Below are 27,500 nucleotides of genomic sequence, written 5' to 3' on the forward strand. Positions count from 1 at the left end.
GCTGCGGGCGGTCAGAGTGCTGAGACCCTTGAAGCTGGTGTCTGGAATTCCCAGTGAGTATCGGAGAGACAGAACAAAAGAAAATAAGAATGAGGGAGAGATTGTTGTTATTGTTGTGGAAATAAACAGGTTTCAACGTAAACCTCCAAAATGACAAAATACGTTAGGGATCAAATATCTGCTGGGTTCTTAATGATATATGTGTGTTTTGTAATTCTGCTGATAATTTCTAGGTTAGTGAGCTGTTTCCTTTATTCCTGTGAGGGCTAGCAGATGTGTGTCAGTGATGTCATGGAGATTGTTGTTGTTCTTGTTATTGCTAATGCTGTTACAGTGGAGTTTATTAGGAGTCAAAAATCTCAAATAGAGGTGATAGCAGTCAGTTTTTGCTTTTCTTATAAAAAAGAACAAGGACTTATTTTTTTCTCTTTGTCTTATTGTCACTGAGAAATGTACCACTGTACTACAGATTACTGCATGAGCAAAAACCTTTATTACTATTATTTTATAATGGAATGTCTGTTTGTCCTCCAGGCCTACAGGTAGTGCTTAAGTCCATCATGAAGGCCATGATCCCCCTGCTGCAGATAGGCCTGCTGCTTTTCTTCGCCATCCTCATGTTTGCCATCATTGGCCTCGAGTTCTACATTGGCAAATTTCACACCACCTGTTTTGATGACATTACTGGTGAGCTTGTGAAGCATAAAGCTAATCTGTACATGTTGTAATTTTCTGTAAAGATTCCTTCGATGGTCTGCGTAGTGTGTAGTGTAGAAGAATCTGTGGACTGATGAAGGTCTGTATCTGGTTCTGGCAGAGGAAATTCGGGAAGAGTTTCCATGTGGAACTGAGCTCCCCTCTCGACTCTGTCCAAATGGTACAACCTGTAGGAAATACTGGCTCGGACCAAACTATGGAATCACGCAGTTTGACAACATCCTGTTTGCTGTTCTCACCGTCTTCCAGTGCATCACTATGGAGGGATGGACAGATCTCCTCTACTATGTGAGTCACACAATGTCCATCTGACTTTCTGTCACTGTGATGATTCCAGATTTTAGGGAAGTAACATGATGTTGAAAGCAGATTTGCTGAAGTGAAAAGTTTTCTAACATAACTTGTTCTGCTGACAAAGTCATTTTTTAACACAGCTGATCTGTCAGTTGGAGAAATATCTACAGAAATCCAGCACAAAGCTTGTGTTGGGGAAAAGCATGGGACTAAATGTGTGCAGTGTGCTGAGCAGTAAGAGAAATATACAGAGCATCAGAACCGGCAGAGTGTCTGCTCTTATCACAGAGGAACAGACTGTCCATTTATAGAAGAACCTTCTGTTCTCTTCACTACTGTGCCAGCCATCTTGTTAAATCCTGTTTTAAAAATGACTGCATAAATCACTGAAATCCTCTTAAGATGATCATCTTGATTGAAAGCTGGAAAGCCAGTAAGAGATCAAGGTCAAGTGACAGAGGCTCAGTTTTTATTTTATTTTTACTGTCCGATGTTTCCTTCTCCTTGTTGAGTTCACTATGAAGTGATCCATGCTGTCTCTGCTGATCAGACTAAGCATACTGCTGATGTCCATATGACTGGAGGAGGACTGTTTGTTTTTAACCTTTTTATAAAGTAATATAAAAGTTCTCAATTACTCTCAAAATAACCTGAACAGCATCTCTGATTTTAACCACATGCTGTATTCAGTTCCTCGTATACCAGTAAAAGAACAGATTACTAAATAAAGAATTAACTTACTAAGAAAACAGTCTAAAATCTCTTGCTCTGATTTTGTTCTTTGTCTCTCTCTCTGTCTCTCTCTCTGTCTCTCTCTCTGTCTCTCTCTCTGTCTCTCTCTATGCATGAGACTTGTGGTCCCATCACTATATTTATCTTGGGTCAGTGTTGAAGTGGAGTTATTCTTACAGCTGCTGAGGAAGAAACCAATGAAAATTTAATGGCCAAAAATGTTGCAGTACATAAGAGACTGAGTGTGTGTGTGTGTGAGTGTGTGTGTGTGTGTGTGTGTGTGAGTGTGTGTGAGTGTGTGTGTGTGAGTGTGTGTGAGTGTGAGTGTGAGTGTGTGTGTGAGTGTGTGTGAGTGTGAGTGTGTGTGTGTGTGTGTGAGTGTGTGTGAGTGTGTGTGAGTGTGAGTGTGTGTGTGTGTGTGTGTGTGTGTGTGTGTGTGTGTGTGAGTGTGAGTGAGTGTGTGTGTGTGAGTGTGTGTGTGTGTGAGTGTGTGTGTGTGAGTGTGTGTGAGTGAGTGTGAGTGTGTGTGTGTGAGTGTGTGTGTGTGTGTGTGAGTGTGTGTGTGTGTGTGTGTGTGAGTGTGTGTGTATGTGTGTGTATGTGTGTGTATGTGTGTGTGAGTGTGAGTGTGTGTGTGAGTTAGTGTCTGTGTGAGTGTGTGTGTGAGTGTGTGTGAGTGTATGTGTGTGTGTGTGTGTGTGAGTGTGTGTGAGTGTGTGTGTATGTGTGTGTGTGAGTGAGTGTGTGTGAGTGTGTGTGAGTGTGAGTGTGTGTGTGTGAGTGTGTGTGTGTGTGTGTGAGTGTGTGTGTGTGTGTGTGTGTGAGTGTGTGTGTATGTGTGTGTATGTGTGTGTATGTGTGTGTGAGTGTGAGTGAGAGTGTGTGTGTGCGTGCGTGTGCGCGCGCGTGCGCGTGCGTGTGCGCGTGCGCGTGTGCGTGCGTGTGTGCGTGCGTGTGTGTGCGTGCGCGTGCGTGTGTGCGTGCGTGTGTGCGTGTGCGTGCGCGTGCGTGTGTGCGTGCGTGTGTGTGTGCGTGCGTGTGTGCGTGCGCGCGCGTGCGTGCGTGTGTGTGTGAGACAGAGAGACAGACAGTAGAAACAAAATGAGAGAGAGTGAAAGAAAGAGAGAGGGAAGAGTCTACTGTGGTAAAAATAATTTTGCACACTTCACATTTCTTTGGAAATTTCTTTTTTCTTTTTGGAAATTTAGCTGTGTCCAAACACAATCTGATGATTTTAGGATGAATGCTTTATAGGTGCCTTTATCTGCTTTCTGTCAGGACACAGTGTGGCAGACATTTCACTTCTGTACAGATGGCTCACTCATACTGTGTTTGCCAAGAGGTGTGGAAATAAACTAGTCTTCATCCGGTCTGCTCTCTACTGAGCCTCATCCTTATGTTCAGTTTAAACAGTAGAGATGGTGTAGTGTTGAACAGATCACTATGAGGGAAAAAATCCGACTATTATAACCTGCACAGTGAACACTGGTCAGTCCACCTGACGTTTTTGTTTATTTTACAACTGCATGTCAGCAGAAAGTGTAAAATGTAGAGCTTCTTGCAAACATACAGTACAACTGGGAGGGGGCTTGGGGGGGTGAGAGGGGGTCATAAGCTCGGCACTGTGCTGCTCATGGTATTTGAATCCAATTATAAATGAATCAATCATAAACGATACATTCCTGTGTCCAGTGTAATCGGCCTGCAGCACAGTTCTGTTTTTCTGAAATGTTTTGAAACAATGACGGGGTGTGTGTGTGTGTGTGTGTGTGTGTGTGTGTATCAGAGTGACGACGCCTCAGGCAGTGCATGGAACTGGATGTATTTCGTCCCCCTCATCATCATTGGCTCCTTCTTCATGCTCAACCTGGTGCTTGGAGTGCTGTCTGGGTGAGTGTGTGTGTGTGTGTGTGTGTTTCAGAAAATTTTTGTTTTATATTTAGAATTTATATATTTATTTAATTGTTGATGTTTAACTGATGTTACTGTGTATATGTACAGAGCTAGAATTAAAACAAAGTCTCTGTGTGTGTGTGTGTGTGTGTGTGTGTGTGTGTGTAACACAGTGAGTTTGCAAAAGAGCGAGAGCGGGTAGAGAACCGAAGTGAGTTCCTGAAGCTGAGACGACAGCAACAGATTGAGCGAGAACTGAATGGATATCTGGAGTGGATCTGCAAAGCAGGTGAGCAGATATTCATGACTCCATCTGCATCTCTACCATCCTCTTTACAACCTCTCCATCAGCCCTCCATCACCCCTCCATCAGTCTTCCATCACCCCTCCATCATCCTTCCATCACCCCTCCATCACCCCCTCTATCACAGCTGGATTGTTTCATTTGTTGATTTCTTGTCTCTCTAGAGGAAGTGATTCTGGCTGATGAAGTCAATGATGGTGATGACCGGATGCCCTTTGATGGTATTCATATGCAAGCAAATCCTTTCTCTATCTCTGTGTGTGTGTGTGTGTGTGTGTGTGTGTGAGGCGACATGGCGTCTCCCCCGCTCCCATCTTCAGATGAATTCCTGCCTTCACTGAATGAAGAACACAAAAAGGAACTGGCCTTTAAACTGACCTGTGAGGAAGTTACAGCAGCAGTGCAACGTTTTTCCTCTGGCCGAGCACCAGGGATAGACGGACTCCCCATTGAATTTTATAAAGCCTTTTGGGGAGACATTGGTGGAGACTTTGTTGAAATTCTTGAAGAAATTCACAATGCTATAAAGCTTCCTGTAAGTTGTCAATGTGCTGCCATTTTTCTACACCAAAAAAGGGACCTATGTTCACTTAAAAACTGGAGACCATTAGCTCTTTGGACTACAAGGTCCTTTTTAAATGTCTGACAAATAAACTCAACGGAGTTCTTGACGTGTTAGTACACAGAAACCAGTCATACTGCGTACCAAAAAGGTCCATCTACGATAACTTGTTTTTAACATGGGACATTCTAGACTACACTGACACATACAGGGTTGATCATGGTCTCTTGACCAGGAAAAAGCTTTTGATCATGTGGACCACCAATACCTATTCAAAGCTCTTAGATGTTATGGCTTTGGTAAATATTTCTTATCATGGATCAAAATTTCATATATATAGAGGCACTGGGGTCAGGTTCTTAAGAGATCCCACCTAAACTGCCAAAGAATGTTCAGTCGGGAAAAGCAGGAATTAAATGTATGGGAGTGTACCTTGGTAAAAAACAATATAAAGTAAAAAAAACTGGAAAGGTCTAATAGAGAAAGTTCATGCCAAGATGGCCAAATGGAAATGAGTGCCACCCCAGCTATCATACAGGGGTATAGAGTCCTGATCGCAAATACACGCCATTTTACGCCATTTCGCTCATCCTTAAATATTAAATTGAAAATTTGAATCCAATTTGTCACATATATAATGGTACACAGTATGATATGCAGGGAAATGCTTACATGACTATTTGCTTTGACCCTTGAAAAGGAAAAGGACTAAGGACAGAAAAAGACATAAAATGTAAAATATAAAATACGTAATATAATATATAAAAAACTATTATTACGGTGCTTTACACAACCTTACATTGGTCCCTCCATCGAAGAGTAACAATGAAAAATGGCTAATAAAACCAAACTAAACCAAATTCTTTTTATAAAATAAGAAAATATGTATATTCAATATAAAAATAGTACAGGGAACATATACAGCACTTTATAGGGGCATTTCCAACTTACGGTGAAAATCGACTTACGTCGCGTCTCTTGGAACCAGTTGACGACATAGGGTGGGGTATGACTGTAATCTCATTGCTTCAATGCTGAGGCACAAGTTTATAGTTTAGTTCTAGATCCACCCAAGAACCTGATGGATGATATTCAAAGCACTGTTGTTGACTTTTTTTGGTCAGGACAGCACTGGCTGAGAGCTGTGGTCCTCTATCTCCCAATTCAAGAAGAAGGGCAAGAACTAACCCACATACACTCCAGAGTGACCACCTTTCAGTTAGAAACAGCAGAATGTTTATTGTACCATCCACACCACCAGAAGATGGACATGGTATGTGCCCTGTTGTGCAAGGCCGGAGGAATGAGCCTGGACAAACACCTGTACATGCTGTGTTTAAAGAGAGCAGACTTGGAAGGACTTACAACATATTATCTAAATGTGCTACAAGAATGGCAGACCCTGTCCTTCTCAAAGGAAATGGAAAGACCTAACCAATGGCTATTTGAAGAGCCTTTGTTCTCTAACCTGTCCATCACCACAGAGATGCTACATTCAGCCACCATTAGATCTGCACTGAAGGAGGCAGGTTACTACCAAATGCGTCATCTAAGAAAGGGTTTGGGCTGGATAATAGCTGAGGAACTGGCTGTTAATGTGGGATTCAAATCATAGTACTCAGCATTTACCAGATGACTTGGAAGCTGCTCTACCTGCCCCAGCAAGAGGTTTTTTTAAGGGCACTCCTTTTGAGAACATCAGTGAAGTTATGATCTTTCCTGAGTTGAGGGTCTCCTTGAGTAAGGAAGGTTGGCAAGAAGATGCAGGAAAAGTACTCTCCATGGACATCCTGGAATTAGGAATGTTTAGCAATGTGAGTAAAAAAAAAACTCTCTACAGAACCTGTGTCAAAGCAATCAACTACCAACATCTTAAAGATGAAAGAAACAGCAGATGGTCAGAAGTGATGGACCCAGGCTCTTCCACGAAAGGTAGCTGGAGGTCCCTCTACAAAAGACCCATTGAAAGAAGGGTTGAAGAGGTCTGCAGTGGAGGACTGTACATGGGATATTAGCCACAGACAGACAAGTAGCATGACTGTTTTCCTCAAACGAAGAAGGATTCTCTGACAGTCTTTTCATGTCTTTTCATGTTTTTTTCAATTCACAGGCTGTTTTAATAAAGCACTGTTTGTATGTGGTCTGAAATTCTCAGTAAAAAAACAAAACAAAACTGGTTTTACACAATTTTTTATATGGTACTGCAAAGTTAGCAAAATGGAGGAGGAAGAGAGTAGAAGGACATGATGGAGTTGATCCTGTTTCAATGGTGAAAGGTAAAGAAGAGTTTAACTGTAGAACACGCCTACTACAGCCTTGTGGATGGGAATGTTTCTATCATGGATGGGCTGTTGATCATTGATCATTTCTTATGTGAACCTGATGATCAGGAATTCAGATTAAACATCTAAAGTGTCTTTTATTTATTTCTTTTTCTTTCTTTCTTTCTTTCTTTCTTTCTTTCTTTCTTTCTTTCTTTCTTTCTTTCTTTCTTTCTTTCTTTCTTTCTTTCTTTCTTTCTTTCTTATTTATATGTATTTATTTACATATTCCTCTTCTTTGTCCTTTCTCTGATGTCTATCCTCTCTATCCTCTTACTCCACTTTGTCCTTTCTCTGCTCTTTATCCTTTCTCACCTTATTCCTCTCCTCTCTCATCCTTCTGTCTGTGTGTGTTTACATGTATGACTATGGATGCTTGTCTTTGCTCATCTTGGCTTTGCTGAGGAAGTGATATTGTATCTGTACTATTTCCAGGTTGACCTGTGTGTGTGTGTGTGTGTGTGTACGTGAGACTGTGTGCATGTTTGTGTCTAGGTGTGAGCGGGGGTGTGAGTGTGTGTGTAGCAGTGATCTTAACCTGTACTAACGAGCACCCCTCATACCGTAAACTCTGTGTTGAAGAATACTGATCACAGGACAATTTTATTTCTGGAGTTGTAATAAAATTTACTATGTCTTCTTAAATCATTTTTAAAGGTATTATTTCTTTTATCTTTTAAATAAAAAATCAAGGCAAGTTTAATTTCCTGTGGTTTTGTTGTCTGTGGTGTGCAGGATCACGTAGAAGACCAACACTGAAGAAGAGCAAAAATGACCTGCTGAACCCAGACGAGGGAGATGGAGACCTTGCTTTAGGTAAAAATTCTGCAGTGGAACACTTCATTCAGGAATTCTACTCACCTGTGTGTGTGTGTGTGTGTGTGTGTGTGTAACAGCATTTTAAAAAGGTTTCATTTTGGTCTAAATTCTGTGTCTCTCAGGGTCTCCATTTGCTCGCGCCAGCCTTAAGAGCTCTAAGCTTGAGGGCTCATCCTTCCGAAAGAAGGAGCGGCGACTGCGTTTCTTTATCCGTCATGTTGTGAAAACACAGGCTTTCTACTGGACTGTTCTATGTTTAGTTGGTCTGAACACACTGTGTGTGGCTGTAGTCCACTACGACCAGCCTGAGCTTCTGTCTGACTTCTTGTGTGAGTCTCTTTAATGCTGCGTTTATCCTTCCTCCCTTTCTCCTTAAATGAGTGAGCAGTGTGTTGTCATTTAGGGCTGTGAAGATTAGTTGCCATAATTGAGTGAGTCAAATATGAAACACCCTTAATGTGGATTTTTCTGGTCTGTGTTCATTTAAATTATTATAATGTTATAATGTAAAAGTAAATTGTATTTTTTGTAGGGTATAATGCACTGTTGAAGCTGTAGGGGTCAATGCTGAGTTTTCATTTTCTACAGTCATTTACATCAAGTTAAGAGATCAGAATAAATGCACAAGATGTCAAATTCATTTCTCTCACTTAGGAATCACATTTAGGAAATTAGAACTATAAAACATCCAAAATCTTACTTCCATCTCTTATAAAATAACATCTTTGTGCTCTTCTCTCTCTCTCTCTCTCTCTCTCTCTCTCTGGTTTGTTTTTTCTTTGGGACGCAGACTTTGCAGAGTTCATATTTCTGGGTATTTTCATGTCAGAGATGTGTATTAAGATGTATGGACTCGGGACTCGGCCGTATTTTCACTCATCCTTTAACTGCTTCGACTGTATCGTAAGCTCTCCTCTTGTATTCTTTTACCTTTTACTTGCTCACATCAACCAGATCTAAAAAAAAATTGTGTGTGTGTTTGACAGGTCATATGTGGCAGTATCTTCGAGGTGCTCTGGGCCATGATCCAGCCAGGAACATCATTTGGGATTAGTGTATTACGAGCTCTCAGGTTACTAAGGATCTTCAAAGTGACCAAGTGAGTATCCCATCTGTCAATTTCTCTGTCTTCCTCTGTCCCTCTCTCTGTCCCTCTCTCTGTCTATTCTTCTGTCTGTCACTCCCACTGTCCTTTTGTTGACCCTCTTTCTGCCCCACAGTGTCTTTTGAGTCCCTCTGTGTGTCTCGTGTCACTCTGTGTGTCTCTTGTCCCCCGTCTCTCTCTTGTCCTTTGCATGTCTCTGCATGTGTATGAGTCTGAATGATGTTCTTTAAGCGCTGTTTCATTATAAAGACCATTTGATTTTCCAGACAGATTGTCTTTGGTAATGTACAAACTGATGTTTTTTTTATTTAAATGAATTAAATTATTCGTTTTGTGAAAGCCTGCCCACGTGTGCTGCCCTGTGCCCAGTGCATGGGCTGGTTGAGCTATATGGAGCTATATATAATTTTTGTAAATGAACACATATTTCTTTTTTTTGTACAGAAATATGATTTTATTTTGGTTCTCAGCAAGGCATGCTTTGGACACTGGGGCAAACCTATGATGATAAAAAAAGAATAGTGCATCTCCAGTTTGTTTTAAACTAATAAACATGTTTCCCAAGAAAGGACTGAAAAAAAGAATTTACTTGACTGCCTTTTCTTGGGCCCAAACATTTTGGTGTTATTTGAAGTCTCACTGTGTTTGAGATGTAGTTGTGGATAAAAGTCCAAATTAAAGTATAAATCTCTTGTGCTCATGTGATTTTTTTGTTTTGTCCTGTTGCAGTCTGTAGTTTCTGACCTGGTTTCTTTAAAATCATAAAGAATACTGTATCTTGTTGATTTTTTGGTATTCCTGTTTGTCTTGTTTATTCTATTTGTTAAGGATGCAATATCAATTAAATCTGACTACTGTATTCATATCAGTTACATCTTTTGTGTGGAAGTTAACAGACTGTAGTGCAGTGTGAATAAGACTAGGGTTAAGAGCTCCGGCTTTTTGCAGAGAGTCAGTTTAAAAGTTGGGATAAAGTCAGTTTCATATTTATAAATACATTTTATTGACAAAACACTTTTATTTGATAAAATGATCAGAACACTTACATTTTTAGTCATTTCTTTTTTTTCTCATTCTCAGGTACTGGGCCTCCTTGAGGAACCTAGTGGTGTCTCTGCTGAACTCTATGAAGTCCATCATCAGCTTGCTCTTCCTCCTCTTCCTCTTCATTGTAGTTTTTGCCCTGCTTGGCATGCAGCTCTTTGGAGGACAGTATGTATTGCAGACTTATGATCCCCCATGTAGACCGCTAACTCAATACATTTTGGTTATTATGGAATTTTTTTTACCCATGGTATTTATTATGCTGTGAAGCAGGGTTATGAATTGATTGTCTTTAAAAGCACTGAAATGTGAAGCAGAAATGTGTAAAATGTGGAGACATCTCTGGTATAATTATGTTACAGGTGTTAAAGAAACTTTGTTTTGTACCATTCTAAAACCAGGTTTAATTTTGAATCGGGAACGCCACCCACAAACTTCGACACATTTCCTGCAGCAATAATGACCGTGTTTCAGGTGAGAAAAGCTGAATAAGAGTAAACACTAACAACCCAAACTAATACAAACTACACACAGATGTTAGACTGATGTCTCTCTCTCTCTCTCTCTCTCTCTCTGTTCTCTCTTTGTGTGTTTGTGTGTGTGTGTGTGTGTGTGTGTGTTAGATTCTGACAGGTGAAGACTGGAACATGGTGATGTATGACGGCATTGAGTCTCAGGGAGGAGTCAATAAGGGCATGGTGTTCTCCATCTTCTTCATTGTTCTCACACTCTTTGGCAACTGTATCCACATAAATTACACACACACACACACACACACACACAAAATACAAGTTTACATGTTGTTACGTTCCTTAACATTGTGTTTAGATACATTGCTGAATGTGTTCTTGGCCATTGCTGTTGACAATCTGGCCAACGCACAAGAACTGACCAAGGTACAGAACGAATGAACACACACACACACACACACACACACAGGTAGTGGTAGCAGTAGCTTAGTGGTTAAGGTGTTGGATGACTGATTGGAAGGTTGTGATTTGAATCCCACCACCACCAAGCTGTCACTGCTGGTCCCCCCTCTTAACCCTCAGCTGCTCAGCTGTATAAATGAGAAAGGTGAATTGCTCTGGATAAAGAAGTCTGACAAAAAAACAGTGTGATTTCAGCTCTGCTTTACCTCCATGTAGGATGAACAAGAGGAAGAGGAAGCAGCAAATCAGAAGATGGCTCTTCAGAAGGCAAAGGAAGTGGCAGAAGTGAGTCCACTGTCTGCTGCCAATCTGTCCATTGCAGCGTGAGTAACTCACTCACACACACTCACTCTCCCTCTTCTACACACACACATACACACACTCACACTCTCTCGCACTTACACTCTCTCTCACTCTCACTCCAACACTTCTATATACTCTCACACACACTCACTCACTCTCTCACACTTACCCCCCCCCACACACACACTCTTATGCTCTCTCACACTGTGTGACACACACTTTCCCAAAATCTCTCAAAATCACACCTGAATGGATGCAGAGACTAGAAATCAATCTCCACAAACTCCCCCTTTCTCTGATTAATTTCTATACTCCCACTGTTTATATTTGAGGTAAACCACCCCCCGAGAACAGTGTTGTTTCCCCCGAGAAAGAATGATCATTTTAGCCGGTGATTTTTAACTGCACTTTGAATCCCAGGGTGGACTGGAACCACTGTGGGTCTCATCCTCACTCAGTAGAGGCATTGTAGTGCAAAACCACATCTTAGTATCTGTGTGGAGAAAAACTTTACTTACAGAAAGACAGTAGACCTGTTTAACATCCACTCCAGAAAAAACGATCTTGACAGAAAGACCTGATAGATTTTACACTCTGAGTTGCAGGATTCTATAACAGTCCATAAATCCCACTCCACTCTCTCATCATTCAGCTATCATTACTACAGCTTTGTCATTGTCTCTACTACACTCAGCCCTTTCTGTAAGCTTCACTGCTACTAACCAACATCAGGTTATTACAGGATTGCCACTTTGTTAATGCTTTATTCACACTTTTTGGGTGTTGGTAAGAGAGAAAGTAGGTGGGACATCAGTAAAGATCTGCTAACAATATACAATTAACAAGTGTAATCAGTATAATAAAAAAAAATATAAGTTGTCTTGGAGAAGAAATCCTCTAGCTCCATAAGCGAAGTAGACACAAGATCTAAGGGAATACTGAAGATGATTAATAGAGACACCTGTATAAAGAAAGAGATCAAGGTTCAAGGGTCCAGCTTTACACAGCACAATAAAATGGACTCCTCCACATCATTATTCTTTGCACTGGAGAAAAAGGTCAGATAAAAGCCACGTAAAACTACCTAGAAGACAAGGAACTACTGGGAAAATCTCACAAGTGCTGTATTTTAATAAGGAACAGTACAAGAGCCAGTCATGTGATCCTGAAGCCTCTGAGGAACAATTGAACGGACTATAAGAGAGAAATGTAATTGAGGCATCATTCTCAATCAAAGAACTCAGTGCATCCGCTCAACAACTGTCAAAAGGCAAGGCACCAAAGCTGTATAGACTGACCCCGAATTTTATAAAAGCTTGAGGCCTTTTATATGCTCAGTGGATTAGATTTCACATGTGTTTAAGTCTCAGTGGCTTTCAGAGAACATCATCTGCAGTGTGAACTGGAACACAACTAACACTCATCATTGGCAGGAGAAGAAGCCACCTCACCTCCCACAGCAGTGTTAAAGGAACAAAGAAGGACAGGATACTTGGATTGTTCTTTGGCACAGACAGATCCTGCTTTGTATGATAATTTACCTTATTTATGTCCAGCACTGTGTAGTGTTTGGAAATATTTAAATGGGGACTGCAGGAGCGCTATAAACCTCATACTTGGCCAATAAAGCTGATTCTGTGTGTGCCTGAGAAAGAGAGAGAGTAACTGTGAATAAAGTGTGTGTGTGTGTGTGTGTGTGTGTTAGAGACTTGTCTCTTACCTGGTGTTTCCCTCCTCAGCGTGACAGTTCACTCTGAGCGTCTCAGCACCTCTGAACCCTTTCTTCAGCGGTATTTATTTATTCTCCTCTTTGTGTTTTGTTTGTGCTTCAGTGGTTCTTTCCTTCTTTTGTTGCTTTTAGTTTTGTATTTTTCACACTCTTCTTCTTCTAGTTTATTACTTACTCGTCATCCAAAAAGGCCCCTGTTAACTCTTAGTACTTGTGGTAAGCTCTCTACTGTGTGTGTATTTTCCCACTACCCTTTGTAGTGTCACTGTATGAGTAGCAGGCCTGCAGTAGCTGTGTGAGTAGATTAGGCAACTCGATGATATTAATCCTTCTGTTGATTTTATCTTTTACAACACCTGTAATGTCTCTCTTTCTGTCTCTTGCTCTGCAGTAAAGAGCAGCAGAAGAACCATAAGGGTTCTAAGTCAGTGTGGGAGCAGCGCACTAGCGAGCTCCGGAGGCAGACACTGATGACCAGCAGAGAGGCACTGTACAATGAGCTGGACCCTGAGGACCGCTGGAAGGCAAGTAGTGGGGGTTAATGAGGGAACATGTTGGTTATAAGAATAAAAGAAAGAAAGAAAGAAAACACAGACTCAGGATATTTCATCAACAATGTGGTTAGTTTCCCTGATTTTATCCACCATTTAATTAATGATGGAACATGCATCATTTTTATGTTTCATGCATAATGTTTAGGTAATGTTTAAGTCCTGAACTGCAGCAGTGTAGTGAGTGATAGTACCCGAAATAGTAAACGTCTTATACAAAAATTGTTTTATTATGTCATATATTGCAGCATCCACTGTAACCAGGGAATCTGACCAATTTGACACTATTTCGATCATCTGTTTCTGCTTCTTCAGAACATTCCTCAACCAGCAATATTTCAACTGTTTAAGAAATATTAGAAAACACTGTATGTTTAATGAGCATGTGATGTATTGTCTCAAACTGTGTGTGTATTTACAGGTGTCATACTCACGCCACATCCGACCCGATATGAAGACTCACTTAGACCGGCCGCTTGTTGTGGATCCTCAAGAAAACCGAAACAACAACACTAACAAGAACCGGCCAGGAGATGAGCTTCTACACAAACGGCCTCCGTTCCATTCTACAGTAGGAGGTGGGGGAAGAGGAACAGGAACCCCTATAGCCCGTACTCTAGAGAAAGGAGAATCCACAGAATCTCATCAAGGGTGCAGGAAAGGTGAGAATCAGAGTCATGTTGGCACTGAGAACACAGAGGTGGGCTTGAAGGATCCACACCGGAAGAGAGAACATCGCGGGCAGAGAACAGGACGCTCTCGACAACACCGCAAGGCTCTGGATGAAGAATCTGAGAATACTGGAGGAGGCAGGAGGCACCGAAGTAAGGGCACAGAGGTGGGGGTGGAAGGCGAGCAAGCAGACGGAGCTGAGCGAAGGCAGAGGTGTCACCGACATGGAGAGAAAGAAGGGAGAAGGGAAAGAGGAGAGCAGGGGGAGAGGGGCCGACACCGCAGGAAGTGAGTTTATTTTTACACCAGTTTTTCTCATAAATATAAATATACACTCTCATGCTCAGCTGTTTTGTCTGTTCCTGCTGTCCTTTCTGGTCCATATCCCTCTCCCTCTCCCTTTCTCTCTCTCTCTCTCTCTCTCTGTAGGGAGGGCCCTACTCTGTCTACCACTCGTCCTATTCAGAAGACTCTGTCCAGGCAGGACAGCCAGTACAGTGAGGACCTGGACAATGTGATGAACAGCAAGCTTGCTACCCAGCCCTTGGTTCCCTCAGATGCCCGTGGGCCAAGCAGCCATTCCACACCCCACTCTAGCCTCCTGAGCCTGGTCAGCAGCACCCATGGGTCTCGTCTGGCTCCTACAGGCACAGAGAGCAGTTTCATTCTCACCAACCCTGCGTCCACCACCATTAACCTTGTTCATCTAGATGCCAAACCAGACTACACAGCCATAGACATGCCACCCATGTTCCCATCTGCCAATGCCATTCTGCAGGGTAAGGAAATGAATGGAAAGATAGATTGGAGAATTGTGCACAGATACTATATTTAAGGTGTCTTAAATGACTTTTTAGTGAAGATTTAACCAAAATGCTCACAACACTGCAGCACTGTTGTAAAAATGAGGAGCCTGTCAGGAAACATTGACTCTCTGGAGGTTGTCATTCGATTTGTAAGCATTTGACTCAGCTCTCCTCTAACCTTTGTCCCACAGTCAATAAAAATGCCAACACAGAACCGCTGCCCAAAAAAGAGGATACAAAGGGTGATGATGATGACGATGACAAAGATGACGGAGGGCCTAAACCTATGCCCCCTTACAGTTCTATGTTCATCCTGTCCACAACTAACCCGTGAGTTCAGCAGTATCTACACTGACACCTCAGCTTCTTAGGCCCTCAGCACTTAGAATCCATACAAAACTACAAAGTTCACAGCTCTCAAACTACATTGACACAGGAATATACAGCATCGTCAGGCTATTAAACTCCCAAAGTCCAACATCTCACAATTAAAACATAAACTACTCACAAGGACACTGAATAACCCTGACACTACCCTGACCCTCAATTAATTTTACATTAAGTAGCTGGCCAGTACTTTAACCTTATACTAAACTAACCTGACGCTAACCCTAAACTAAGCTACACTAACCAGGCATAACATTATGACCACCTGCCTAATATTGTGTTGGTCCCCCTTTTGCTGCTAAAACAGCCCTGACCCATCCTGCACTGTGTATTCTGACCCCTTTCTATCAGAACCAGCATTAACTTTTTCAGCAATTTGAGCAACAGTAGCTCGTCTGTTGGATCGGATCACACTGGCCAGCCTTCTCGTGTTATTCCTGATCGGTGTACTCTGACACTAAACTACCATGATAGTACTCTTTGCCAGCCCCTATCCCATACTGCTCTGGGCCTGTTTATTCTGTTTAGTGATGGTTCAGCAGAATGTCTGTGACTGGTGAAGCTGGTGTTACTGGTTGATTGCCTGCACTGCCTGTGGTGTTCCCAGGTCCTATGTTTAAGCCTGTGTGTGTGTGTGTGTGTGTATAGGTTTCGCAGGATGTGTCACTATATTGTGACCCTGAGGTATTTTGAGATGTGCATTTTGCTGGTCATTGCTATGAGCAGTATTGCTCTGGCTGCTGAAGACCCAGTGTGGCCCGACTCCCCTCGGAACAATGTGAGACACTTCTTCTGCTTAACGTGTGTTCCATCTGCTCTCTCACTACATTGCTGTGGGTTTCGGCAGCATGGAAACCAAATATGTAATGGTATACATCTATACATCTAGTGTTATTGCTCTCATAGTGCAAAACCATGTTCCTCTGTCTCCATCTGCAGGTTCTGCGTTATTTTGACTATGTCTTCACAGGTGTGTTCACCTTTGAGATGCTTATAAAGGTAAACACCTTCAGCACCTTAAATGTCCTGAAAACATCTTCATAAACACCTTATCTCAATGTACTAGGAGCTGCATCCAACATAACCATTTGGATATTTTTAACCACGACACATTTTCCTCATCTCTCTCTCTTTCTCTCTCTCTCTCTCTCTCTCTCTCTCAGATGGTGGACCTAGGTTTAGTGCTTCATCAGGGTTCATATTTCCGTGATCTGTGGAACATTCTGGACTTTATAGTGGTCAGCGGTGCCCTGGTAGCCTTTGCGTTCACGTAAGTGCCCTTCAGGACCCTTAACCATGTCCTGCTGTGTCATCGTGGTCTTGTGTCCTTAGTCTTTTTCTTTTCTTCCCATGCCTGCTGCCTGTCATTTGTTTTCCTTCTTTCTCTACCGACGAAAAACCATGATGCAGCCAAATGGTTCCTGTACCCCCTGGAGTGCCAGTCTTCCTTCCACTTACATACTCCTAATCACAAACTTGATCTCTTCTTCTACGTTCTCTGTCTGTTCACTTTCCCTGTGGTGAATATGCTCTCGCTGTCTGTCTCAGTCTCATTAGTGTACCTATTTCAGTTTCAATTTTAGAATGCACATAAAGTTGAATCTAGTATAGAAGACACCAAAGTGGCCTGCACTCGTGCTCCATGTCACAGAATGTTCTCTAAAATTGCTCCGTCCTCCTCTGTTTCTCTGCCTTCTGTGCATTTACAATCAGTTACATGAGCAGTTTAGTGAGCTGCATGTCTCCTGCAGTGATAGCTACACACTTCCTGTATGTCGAGTGTTGACTGAGGAATTAAACAGCACCCTGATAGAGTTCACAATTTGCAAATAACTTCATTTTCTAACTTTGTATTACTCTCACATGACTCTGTAATGACTCTATTTTAATCTTAAATTTGAATTAATTAGCTCCTCTGAATTTTTACTAAAAGTGCTCTGTGAATGGGTTTGGGTTGGTGGCCATTGAGTTCATCATACCTCATAGATGACTCTTCTACTCCTTCTCCTCTCCATTTATCTGCAGTCATGCATAGAGATAGTATTCTCTAACTCTCGGGTGCTCCAGGGGGTCACTGGCGCCCTCTGGCTGTGACTGTTGATGTCTACTCCATGTGTGTTGTTAATGGTTAGATTGGTAGATGTTATATATTTATATTCTCTGTAAGTATCTGTTTTTTTAGACTGGGTGTCCACATATAACACAGCCTGCACTCTCTGTCGTCATTTTTTTGTGAATTCTTTCACTGTCTCATATTGATGTCTTTCCTCCTCCTACATTGTTCCCCTGTTCGAGTGTGTGTCTGTGTTTTCAGTACTCTGTCTGTGTTGGTGTTTGTGTTTGTTTTTCTGTGCGTGTTGTCTGTCTCTCTGGCCGTCTCTGATCCTCTCTGGTTTCACACAGTGGAGGAGGTGATGGAGAAGGAGAGGGGTAATGTCTCTTTCGCTCTCTTTGTCTGTCTCTGATTGCTCCTCATGCCTGTAACACAGCCAGATTCTCCTACTCTTCACCTGGTTTCCTTTATCCATTCTGCAACATTGCTTTCTCACACATAGAACACAAACCCAAGGGCAAGGCTGGCTTGTGGTGTGAAATATCATGAGCCAAGTCCTGGCCAAGCAGTTTACCTATGTTGGTGGCTAACAATCCAGCTAACAAACTCTTGGTAGACCCTGCTGTATGTGGACATCTAAATGTGTTAACATACGTATTTGTGTCTATGTGTTCGTGTTTGTCTGTGCTTTGTTTGAAAATTATAAGAGACAAACTACAAAATACTTTAGACATATTTTGGAAATAAAAGTGGATAGGGGAATAACTATAATGCTAAAAAACACATTTGACTCAGAAATGATTGTTCATTTGTTAAAATAATCAGGACAGACTTACTTACTGACTATCAGTTTTATTTGGACATATGGGAAAGCAGACACACAAACCTACAAACAAGGAGACAGACAGACTGACTAACAGTTTCTTTAGACTCCAGACTGCATTAAGATGTCTCTTACCTGGCCTGAACCTGTACTCACACAGACTATGATAACACAATTATAGCTAATCGAACAACCTACCTCAAATAGTGACTCTATCTTTGTAGATGTGTATCGTTACTTTTATGAACACAAAATCTAATTAGCCAGCCATTTATTGTCTGGAGAAGAGTATTGGCTGGCGCTGATCTCTGCTGGACCAAATAACTGAAGAGCAGAGCAACTGCCATCACATAACATACAAACTACACGGCATCCTGAGTTAAAAAAAATGTCTGATCTCCTTTCCATCAAAAATGATAAAACCATTCAGTAACAAATTTTAAGGAGTTATTAAGAGTTAATTAGGGTCTTGTTCTCTGTTCAGGAAAGCTCAAATTAGATATTCGTAAATGGTTTATTCACTATGAATTAAGCTTTATTTATAATCTCTGGTATTAGGTCATAATTGGGGATTAGTTGTAACCGCATTATTAGTTGTAATATGCAGTTAAGGCTTTATTAAATTATTACACCTCTAAATGTAACTTTTGTTAATCCACTATACCTATTACACCTGTAATCTTCAACAAACAATATCTACTATTATATGTCATGCACATACAGTAGCATCAGTGACTTACTTTGAGCTACAGTGACAGAAAGTCACTAATATTTCAATGTATTCTGAATAATAGATCAGAATGTCATCTACATATCTATACAACTTAAAATGCATTCTGCTGCTTCCACCATGAGCTCCATCATAAGCAGTGATTAGTGAGACTGTTACAGAAGCAGCATTTCAAGGGCAAGCCAAGACTCTACCTCCACCATGCTTGACCCATGGGCTTGTATGGATTGGATCAGGAGCAAGTCCTTTTTTTCTCCACACTTAAGAGGTTCATCTTAGTTCCAGAACTTTTGTAGCTCATCTCTTCATGTTGCTTTAACAACAAATGCAGCCTTCACAGGTGAAGCCCAGGACTCAAACAAAGAGGAGACATTCTGAGAACTGTTTAAACATGCAATCTAACAGGACTCACCTGGGTAACATCTGTCTTGTGTTCCAATATTTTCGATCACTTGACAAATGGGTGGGTTTAAACAAAAGTGGCCATGTTTTAATTTGTTAACATGTCTAGATGTAACTATCAGGAAATGAAAGCTGTAATTATGATCTATTGTCTCATACTCATATTTTTATCTCAAACCCAACTTTCCTCAGCATATAGCCTCAAAAATATAATAATTGGCCTGTTCTAATACTTTTGTGGGGGACCATATAAGATCTTGCCAATTGTATGCTAATAAGATGTGAATGTAGATTATTAATTCATGCTGGCTAGTTTGTGTAACAAAAGAATTTTATAATCTTTCACGAATAATAATACTTAATTGGTCATTTTAATGCAACACATTCCAAACTATATACCAGTACCAGTATTTGTGAGTAAATTTTAATTTATAGTGAATATTGGTGGTGGTCTAATTTGGGTATTATTAGGTTTGAGACCTTAATTAACCCCTAATTACCCCTAATTAATTAAAACACCTAAAACAACATTGCCAAAGGGACCACATCTCTCACTATAGCAACCACATTCATGTTTCGCAGACTGTCTGATGAAGTGTGTGTGTGTGTGTGTGTGATATAAAGGGCAGATTTCAAGGACATAAATCAAGACTCCAAGCACACTGACATACAGCCATGTGAAAAAATTATAAAGAAATGTCAACATGTAAATTTCTGATCTTGTTTTAATATGTACCTGTAGATGAGAGTGATGTATGTTTTCACTTATTCAACAAAATAAGTCAACAGAAATGAGTGTTTCACCTGAGGAAAAATCACACCCTCTACCCAAATAGCTAGAGTTTCCCCCATTGGCTGAAATAACCTCACTGAGATGTTGCAGAATTCTTTCAGTTGTTTGCGGGGGTTATTGCATGCACAGTTTGTTTCAAATCACCCCACAGGATCTGAATAGGATTTTGATCTGGACTTCTGGATTCTCCATGTTCTTTTGGCTATTGACAGGAATTTTTTTTTACTGGGATGTTTTGGGTCATTGTCATGTTGCAAGGTTCAGTTCTGCTTTAGCTTCAATTTTTTGACAAATGGTCTTACATGTTCTTCAAGCACCTTCTGATCCAATGTAGAATTCATAATGGACTCTATGATGGTGATCTGGCCAGGTCCTGCTGCAGCAAAGCATCCCCAAACCAGAACACTTCCACCTCCATGTTTTACAGGTGGTATGAGGTTCATCTGCTGAAATGCTGGATTTGGTTTATGCCAAACCTGCCCTGTTATGGTGTCCGAATAATTCAGTTTTAGACTCAAGCACATTATTCCAAAAGTCTTGGCCTTTGTCTCTGTGTTCTTTGGGAATCTTCAGTCTTGCCCTCGTGTTTTTTTAGATAGCAAAGATTTCCTTCTTGCACACATCCTATTATAATTAAAGTTGTGTAGTCTCTTTCTGATTGGAGATTCATGCACTTGCTGTAGGTCCCGTGATGATATTTTAGGGTTTTTGGAGATGTCTTTAAACATCTTGCAGTCTGCTCTTGGGGTGAATTTGCTTGGACGGCCTGACCTTGCCTGCCATGTTGGCAGTTATTTTAGATGTTCTCCACTTGTAAATGATTTTCTGGACAGTTTACATTTTAATAATCATTAAAAAAAAGACTTGTCTTTGGTTTTATTCAAATTCAGATTTTATTCATCACATACAAAATCATACACAGTTTCATGTAGTGAAATGCTTTTTGTTTAGTTATATTACTTGAATCTTTCAATATTGTTAAAATGAAGATCAAATGCCCATATGTTTAGCTATGTTAAAAAAACACAGGCTTTCATGGGGTTTCCTAATTTTTTCACATGACTGTTTGTAGCTCCTTTGCTATAGATAATCTATTGGACCTACTGGCATGTTTATGGGAGATGGTAAAAAAAAAACTGGAGACCCTGGAGAAAACCCACATGGACAACAGCTTGATCTGGGGTCCCTGGACCTGTGAAGTGGCAACACTGCCTGCTGTACCACTGTGCCGCCTGTTTATACTCTTAAAGTTTATTGGAATGTCCTTCATTCTTTTAGAGCTCTTGAGCTTATCAGTACCAAATACTTGCTTTACAGACTAGAAAAATCAGGAGGCATAACGTGCAGATGAACATTTATATAATGAAGCATGAACACAAACCAAAAATAAAATCAAAATGTATTATATTCCAAGAATAATATGAAGATCTAATAGTCATGCCACAAAATTTGATTAACAATGAGTGGTAACACCTGGGCTGGTGGTTTATTAGACTGGAGGGCAGGGTGCCAAGGAGAGTGGTCCAGAAAGTCTGACCCCGGAGCCTGACACCAGTCCTAGGTGTTTACAGTTAAGCAGGGAGACTTCCATAGCATGATGATAAATCATTATTATTGGGACCCATGTGAAAGATCTGCTATAAGTGGCATTTGGTAGTCATGATCTATCTTGATATATACATATATATAGATATATATATATATATTGTGTGTGTGTGTGTGTGTGTGTGTGCGTGTGTGTGTGTGTGCGTGCAATTTGTGCATGTCAGGTCTGATGAAATGCAGTCTTGCACTCTATATATCTCTCTTTCCTCTGTGTTTGTCACATATTGATGTTTTTCCTGCTTCAACTTTTTCCCTCCTCTCCCCATGACTATATTTATATATATAAAACTGTGTGTGTGTTTTTGCACGGACGCATGTATGGGTGTGTCTTTCTGTCTCTTGCTGTCTCTGATTCTCTCTCATCTCTCCAATCGGCTTCTCCTCCAGCGGCGGCAGTGGGTAATGATCTCTCTCTCTCTTTCTCTTCCCCTCTCTATCTCTCGCTATCTCTCTCTCTCTGTCTTTCTGTTTTTCTCTTTTTGCTTTAATTCTAATGCTTGTCCTGCCAGTTACATAGCTTTCCTATCTTTCTTTTATGAATGTGTCCATATGCTTGTCTGTCTGTGGCTCATCCATCGTCTCTCTGAAACGGTCTCTGCTTATGAACTAGCTTCAGTGAAATTCAGAATCATGACACACACACCTTCAGTGTTAAATTCAGTGGTGTTAGGAATCCATGTACAGTTCAGCTTGACAACGAGTGTGTATGTATTCACTGAGTGTAAGCACACTTTCTGAGGTTATGAACAGCTCTGTTCTGTAGAGGAATGAAAGACCCTAGGCACTGATCTTTACCTGCACTATACAGCATAACACTGCAGTCCACTAACAAGGTTTTGTTTTATTTTATTTACTCAAATTAGCACCAACAATATATAAAACTGAGCCAACACTTTCTGAGAAATAATTTATTAGATATTTGTTGACTAACGAAAAGTGGTTTTTGGTAGTGGACTGAATTCTTCTCATTTCACCTTGTGCAATGCTCCAGTGCTGAAAATGTGGTTATCATTTCTAAACACGATTAAAGGAGCTTTCTGGAGGGTTGCAGTGCAATGATCAAACCAGCAGTGTGTTGGTTTATATCATATTGGATTATGCTCTTGAGGGTGTGATCATTGTGCATGAGATGGAAAATCCTCACCATAATCCACTTCTAAAAACTCTTCCTTGAGAAAGTGAACATGTTTTTAGAGAGCCTCCATCCCACGTCCCACGTTCTGTTTCATGGATTCAGAAAAAAGAGGTCATGAAAAATCAACTTGCATTAAAACAGAAAAGAAAAAAATGCTTGGCTTGACATTCCATCATTTGGGGATGTCTAACACCGGACACTCTCACACTGCTGCTGTGGCTCAGCGATGAAAGGGACTTTTGAAAAAAACAAAAAACAAATAAAAAACATTGACAGCAGGTACAGCATGGAATTTAGGTAAGCAGAAGATGCACCTATAAAACAGCATGGGCACAGTTTGTGTGTGTGTATGTGTGTGTGTTGGGGAGGTGGCTTGCTAGGCTAAACTACATTTTCAGTGAAAGCTGTGTGGAGATGCAGTGCATCATTCTGTAACTGGACTGTGGACAAATACACAGCATGTGAGCTACTAACACAGTGTAAATCAGCGCCATGCTGCTCACACTAATTTTGTGTGTGTGTGACTTGCAGAGGAAGCAGTAAGGGGAAGGACATCAGCACCATCAAGTCACTGCGTGTGTTAAGAGTCTTAAGACCACTGAAAACCATCAAACGCCTTCCGAAGCTTAAGGTAAAAAAATATATATATATATACACACTACTCGCAAAAGTTAAGGATATTCAGCTTTTGGGTGAAATTTCAGGATGCACCTAAAATGCACTATAACCTTTCCAGGTGAACTTAATTTGATCTTCTCTACACTTCTGAATGCACATGTCCAACTGTTCAGTGTTTCAGTACTTTCTGCAGAACTTGCTGTTCTCTAACAAGGTGCTTAACGGCAAAATTCACAACTGGTGTTTGATCCATGAATCCACCCATAAATTTTCTGGTTCCATTAGAATTGGTATTTAAACAGTCCTCTTCATCATGCTGTTCACATTTTGACATCATGAGACCAAGACCACACCTAACAACTGATCAACAGAACCTCACCATTGTGAGGCTTCAAACAGGATGTTCTCAGAGGGAAGTGGCCACTGAGCTTAGAGTGTCACAGAGTGTCATCAGCAGGTTGGGACAGAGATACAGAGAGACTGGAAGAGTCACAGAAAGCCATAGAAGTGGACGTCCTTTGGCCACATCCCACGTTGATGACCGCTTCATTGTGAACAGTGCCCTGAGGAACCGGATGATGAACGCCACTCAACTCCAGGCACATTTAAGGGAGGTGAGAAGAACCCAAGTGTCACATCAGACCATTCGAAACCGTTTACATCAGCGTGGTCTGCGTGTTAGACGACCTGCAAGGGTATCTGACCACACCCCCAGGCACAGGCGTCGGGCCAGGGAATATTTACGCTGGACGAGGGACCGGTGGGCCTCAGTGCTGTTCGATGAATCGATGAAAGTCGATTCACGTTGAGCAGAAATGATGGACCCAACGATGTTGGAGACGTCAGGGAGAGCGCTATGCATCAGCCACTGTTGTGGTGGTGTTACAGTCTGGGCAGGTGTGTCCACTCAATACAGAACTGCCCTACATCTTGTGAATGGTACAGTGACAAGACAATACTACCTGAATAACATCATTAATCCAGTCATTGGGCCCCTGCATGAACAACACAGGCCTAATTTCATCTTCATGGACGACAATGCTCCAGCTCATCGAGGTCGCATCATTAGGGAACGGCTGCTGGAGGCTGGGGTACCTCAAATGGAGTGACCTGCACTTTCTCCAGACCCGAATCCCATAGAAAACCTCTGGGATCAGCCGAGTCGCCGTGTAGAGGCTCGTAACCCTGCACCCCAGAACCTCAATGACCTGAGGGCCGCCCTTCAAGAAGAGTGGAATGCCATGCCTCAGCAGACAATAAGTCGACTCGTGAACAGCATGAGACGTCGTGGTCAAGCTGTAATTGATGGTCAAGGGCACATGACAGATTATTGAGACAGAGATTTTTTGTTGTGGTATACCCACCACTGTTGTTGGCTTTTGTTTCAGTAAATTGTTTGAGATGAGGAAATCACCACTGCAGCTTCTACTTAAATGCCCTACTTTCATGATATAATATCACTGTAGTGTGAACTTTTTACATTTTCCATAAATTTCACCCAAAAGCCAAATATCCTTAACTTTTTGTGTATATTTATTTAAGGTGGTGATACTAACTCAATGCTAGTTGTGTGAAATGCCTGCTGAAAACTGATTGGCTGACAGGGGCCATGATTTTGAAGTAATCTGTTGATGATTAAAAAGTCTCAGGTGGACTTTTGGTTCCTGTTAAACAGCTATTCTGACTTAACTCCACCCTTTATCCATGACCATGCTCTAATCTTTGCAGACATCCTCAGAACCATGTGCAAAAAAAGTCTGGTTCAAATCAATTATGAATGACCGCTATGAGTAAACCAGCTCCGCCTCTTTAGAACTGTTTGATGTCTAGCAGCCATATTGTTCACAGTGGTTAGCATGTTTTGATACTTTTTTGAGATTCCAGCTAGAACCCCTCAGCGTTTATTATGTAACATGTATTACGTAATTGATTATAAGTTTGAGTGGCTGGAGATAAATTCTTTAAAAAAATAAAAATAAAAATGCATGGTTGTAGAAAACGAATCATGCAACACATGAAATTTTACTGTTTACATTATTTTCCAAGAGAAGAATTTGGGTTTGTGTCCAGTGGCTAAAATGGATGTTCAGAAAAATGTTATGAATGTTATGACTGTTATATGAACTAAATCTGGACACATAGAGGTTTGGAGTTTTGTTTCCTGCATTTTAGTTTTGTTTCTCTAAACCTTTTTATGACGCTGAAATGTGTTTCCACAGGCTGTGTTTGACTGCGTGGTGAACTCTCTGAAAAATGTGCTGAACATCCTCATCGTCTACATGCTCTTCATGTTCATCTTCGCTGTGGTGGCTGTGCAGCTTTTCAAGGGCAAATTTTTCTACTGCACTGATGAGTCCAAAGAATTTGAACGTGACTGCAGGTCAGACCACACACACACACACACGCACACGCACGTAAACACACACACACACACACGCACACGCACGTAAACACACACACACGCACACGCACACGCACGTAAACACACACACACGCACATAAACACACACACGCACACGCACGTAAACACACACACACACGCACACGCACGTAAACACACACACACACGCACGTAAACACACACACACACACACGCACGTAAACACACACACACACACGCACGTAAACACACACACACACACGCACGTAAACACACACACACACGCACGCACACATGCACGCACACACACGCATGCATGCACACACACAAGCACACGCACACACACACGCATGCATGCACACACACACACACGCATGCACACACACACAAGCACACGCATGCACGCACACACACACAAGCACACACGCATGCATGCACACACACACAAGCACACGCATGCACGCACACGCATGCACACACACACACACACACGCATGCACACACACACACGCATGCACACACACGCATGCACACACACACACACACGCATGCACACACACACACGCATGCACACACACACACACACGCACTGGTCAAGTGGTGTGGTGGAGAACCCGCAGATGAGCAGAACTGGACTGAGCATGTTGATAATGTTTCAGAGCCTGTTTGTGTTTTAGGGGTGAATACCTGGTGTATGAACGAGATAATGAAGTGAAGGCACAGAAACGAGAATGGAAGAAATACGATTTCCACTATGACAATGTGCTATGGGCTTTGCTTACACTCTTCACTGTTTCCACGGGAGAGGGCTGGCCACAGTGAGTATGACACACACACACACTTTTTTTATCAAACAAAATGTAAGTTGCGTGAGAGACTTTCTCTCTTCTTCAGGGTTTTGAAACATTCCGTCGATGCGACTTATGAGAACCAGGGTCCAAGTCCGGGGTACCGCATGGAGATGTCCATCTTTTACGTCGTCTACTTCGTGGTCTTCCCCTTCTTTTTTGTCAACATCTTTGTTGCCTTGATCATCATTACCTTCCAGGAACAAGGGGACAAGATGATGGAGGACTACAGCCTGGAGAAGAATGAGGTAAGTGAGCAGCAGCTTTCATTAAAATACTGAGAGATTTTTCACATAAATTTGCCAGAACATTAATTAAATCTTAATGTAATTGCGCTCAAATGTCCTATGATTTTATGGATATCTGCTGCTGTTCTAGAACTTGTCATGTTTTACAGCGAGCCTGCATTGACTTTGCCATCAACGCCAAGCCACTGACTCGCCACATGCCACAGAACAAGCAGACATTCCAGTACCGCATGTGGGAGTTTGTGGTGTCTCCACCGTTCGAGTACACCATCATGGCCATGATTGCCCTCAACACCATTGTGCTCATGATGAAGGTGCGACAGATTTTCTTGGATCTTTTGATCTTTATGCTTGTCTTTTCTTGGTCTGTTAATTCATCACTTTTATGTAAGAACCCTCTTCCTATTATTATTATTATTACAAAAACAGTATTTGGTGTATGATCAGTGTTATTATTTACACTCATATTTAACTCAGCCATTATAGTCACTATAAGACATCAAATATCTACACATCTGTTTATTAATTTAAAAAAAAGCTGTTTCTGTATGTGAGTAAGAAAGAGAGAGAGTAATTATGTGTGTGTGTGTGTGTGTGTGTCTTTTCAGTATGATGGAGCTTCAGATGTCTATGAGAAGATGTTGGCCAACCTGAACATTGTGTTCACATCACTGTTCTCACTGGAGTGTGTGCT

The 27,500-nt window shown here is 41.4% G+C and overlaps 1 protein-coding gene across 19 annotated transcripts in view; it reads left to right on the forward strand.

Moving 5' to 3' along the window:
• The window catches only part of cacna1aa (calcium channel, voltage-dependent, P/Q type, alpha 1A subunit, a), a 97,211-nt gene that overhangs the window by 30,997 nt on the left and 38,714 nt on the right, over nt 1-27,500 (forward strand). For 13 of the 19 annotated variants that reach the window (XM_058410178.1, XM_058410159.1, XM_058410168.1 and 10 more), the window contains exons 4-32: nt 1-53; nt 535-687; nt 818-1,005; nt 3,530-3,633; nt 3,810-3,925; nt 4,105-4,161; nt 7,559-7,639; nt 7,765-7,971; nt 8,433-8,545; nt 8,629-8,741; nt 9,828-9,959; nt 10,193-10,265; nt 10,415-10,532; nt 10,620-10,687; nt 10,940-11,046; nt 12,766-12,816; nt 13,147-13,279; nt 13,728-14,266; nt 14,408-14,757; nt 14,976-15,114; nt 15,820-15,949; nt 16,111-16,170; nt 16,335-16,441; nt 23,244-23,343; nt 25,550-25,710; nt 26,388-26,528; nt 26,605-26,806; nt 26,956-27,120; nt 27,415-27,500. The exon at nt 1-53 is cut by the window's left edge and continues 39 nt beyond it; the exon at nt 27,415-27,500 is cut by the window's right edge and continues 25 nt beyond it. In XM_058410178.1, coding sequence (XP_058266161.1) covers nt 1-53; nt 535-687; nt 818-1,005; nt 3,530-3,633; nt 3,810-3,925; nt 4,105-4,161; nt 7,559-7,639; nt 7,765-7,971; nt 8,433-8,545; nt 8,629-8,741; nt 9,828-9,959; nt 10,193-10,265; nt 10,415-10,532; nt 10,620-10,687; nt 10,940-11,046; nt 12,766-12,816; nt 13,147-13,279; nt 13,728-14,266; nt 14,408-14,757; nt 14,976-15,114; nt 15,820-15,949; nt 16,111-16,170; nt 16,335-16,441; nt 23,244-23,343; nt 25,550-25,710; nt 26,388-26,528; nt 26,605-26,806; nt 26,956-27,120; nt 27,415-27,500 — 4,047 coding nt within the window. The remainder of the gene's footprint in view (nt 54-534; nt 688-817; nt 1,006-3,529; nt 3,634-3,809; nt 3,926-4,104; nt 4,162-7,558; nt 7,640-7,764; nt 7,972-8,432; nt 8,546-8,628; nt 8,742-9,827; nt 9,960-10,192; nt 10,266-10,414; nt 10,533-10,619; nt 10,688-10,939; nt 11,047-12,765; nt 12,817-13,146; nt 13,280-13,727; nt 14,267-14,407; nt 14,758-14,975; nt 15,115-15,819; nt 15,950-16,110; nt 16,171-16,334; nt 16,442-23,243; nt 23,344-25,549; nt 25,711-26,387; nt 26,529-26,604; nt 26,807-26,955; nt 27,121-27,414) is intronic. The other 6 variants (XM_058410207.1, XM_058410150.1, XM_058410189.1 and 3 more) reach the window with 1 other exon arrangement.

This window comes from Hemibagrus wyckioides, linkage group LG02 (genome assembly GCF_019097595.1).
Source record: "Hemibagrus wyckioides isolate EC202008001 linkage group LG02, SWU_Hwy_1.0, whole genome shotgun sequence".
NCBI lineage: Eukaryota > Metazoa > Chordata > Actinopteri > Siluriformes > Bagridae > Hemibagrus > Hemibagrus wyckioides.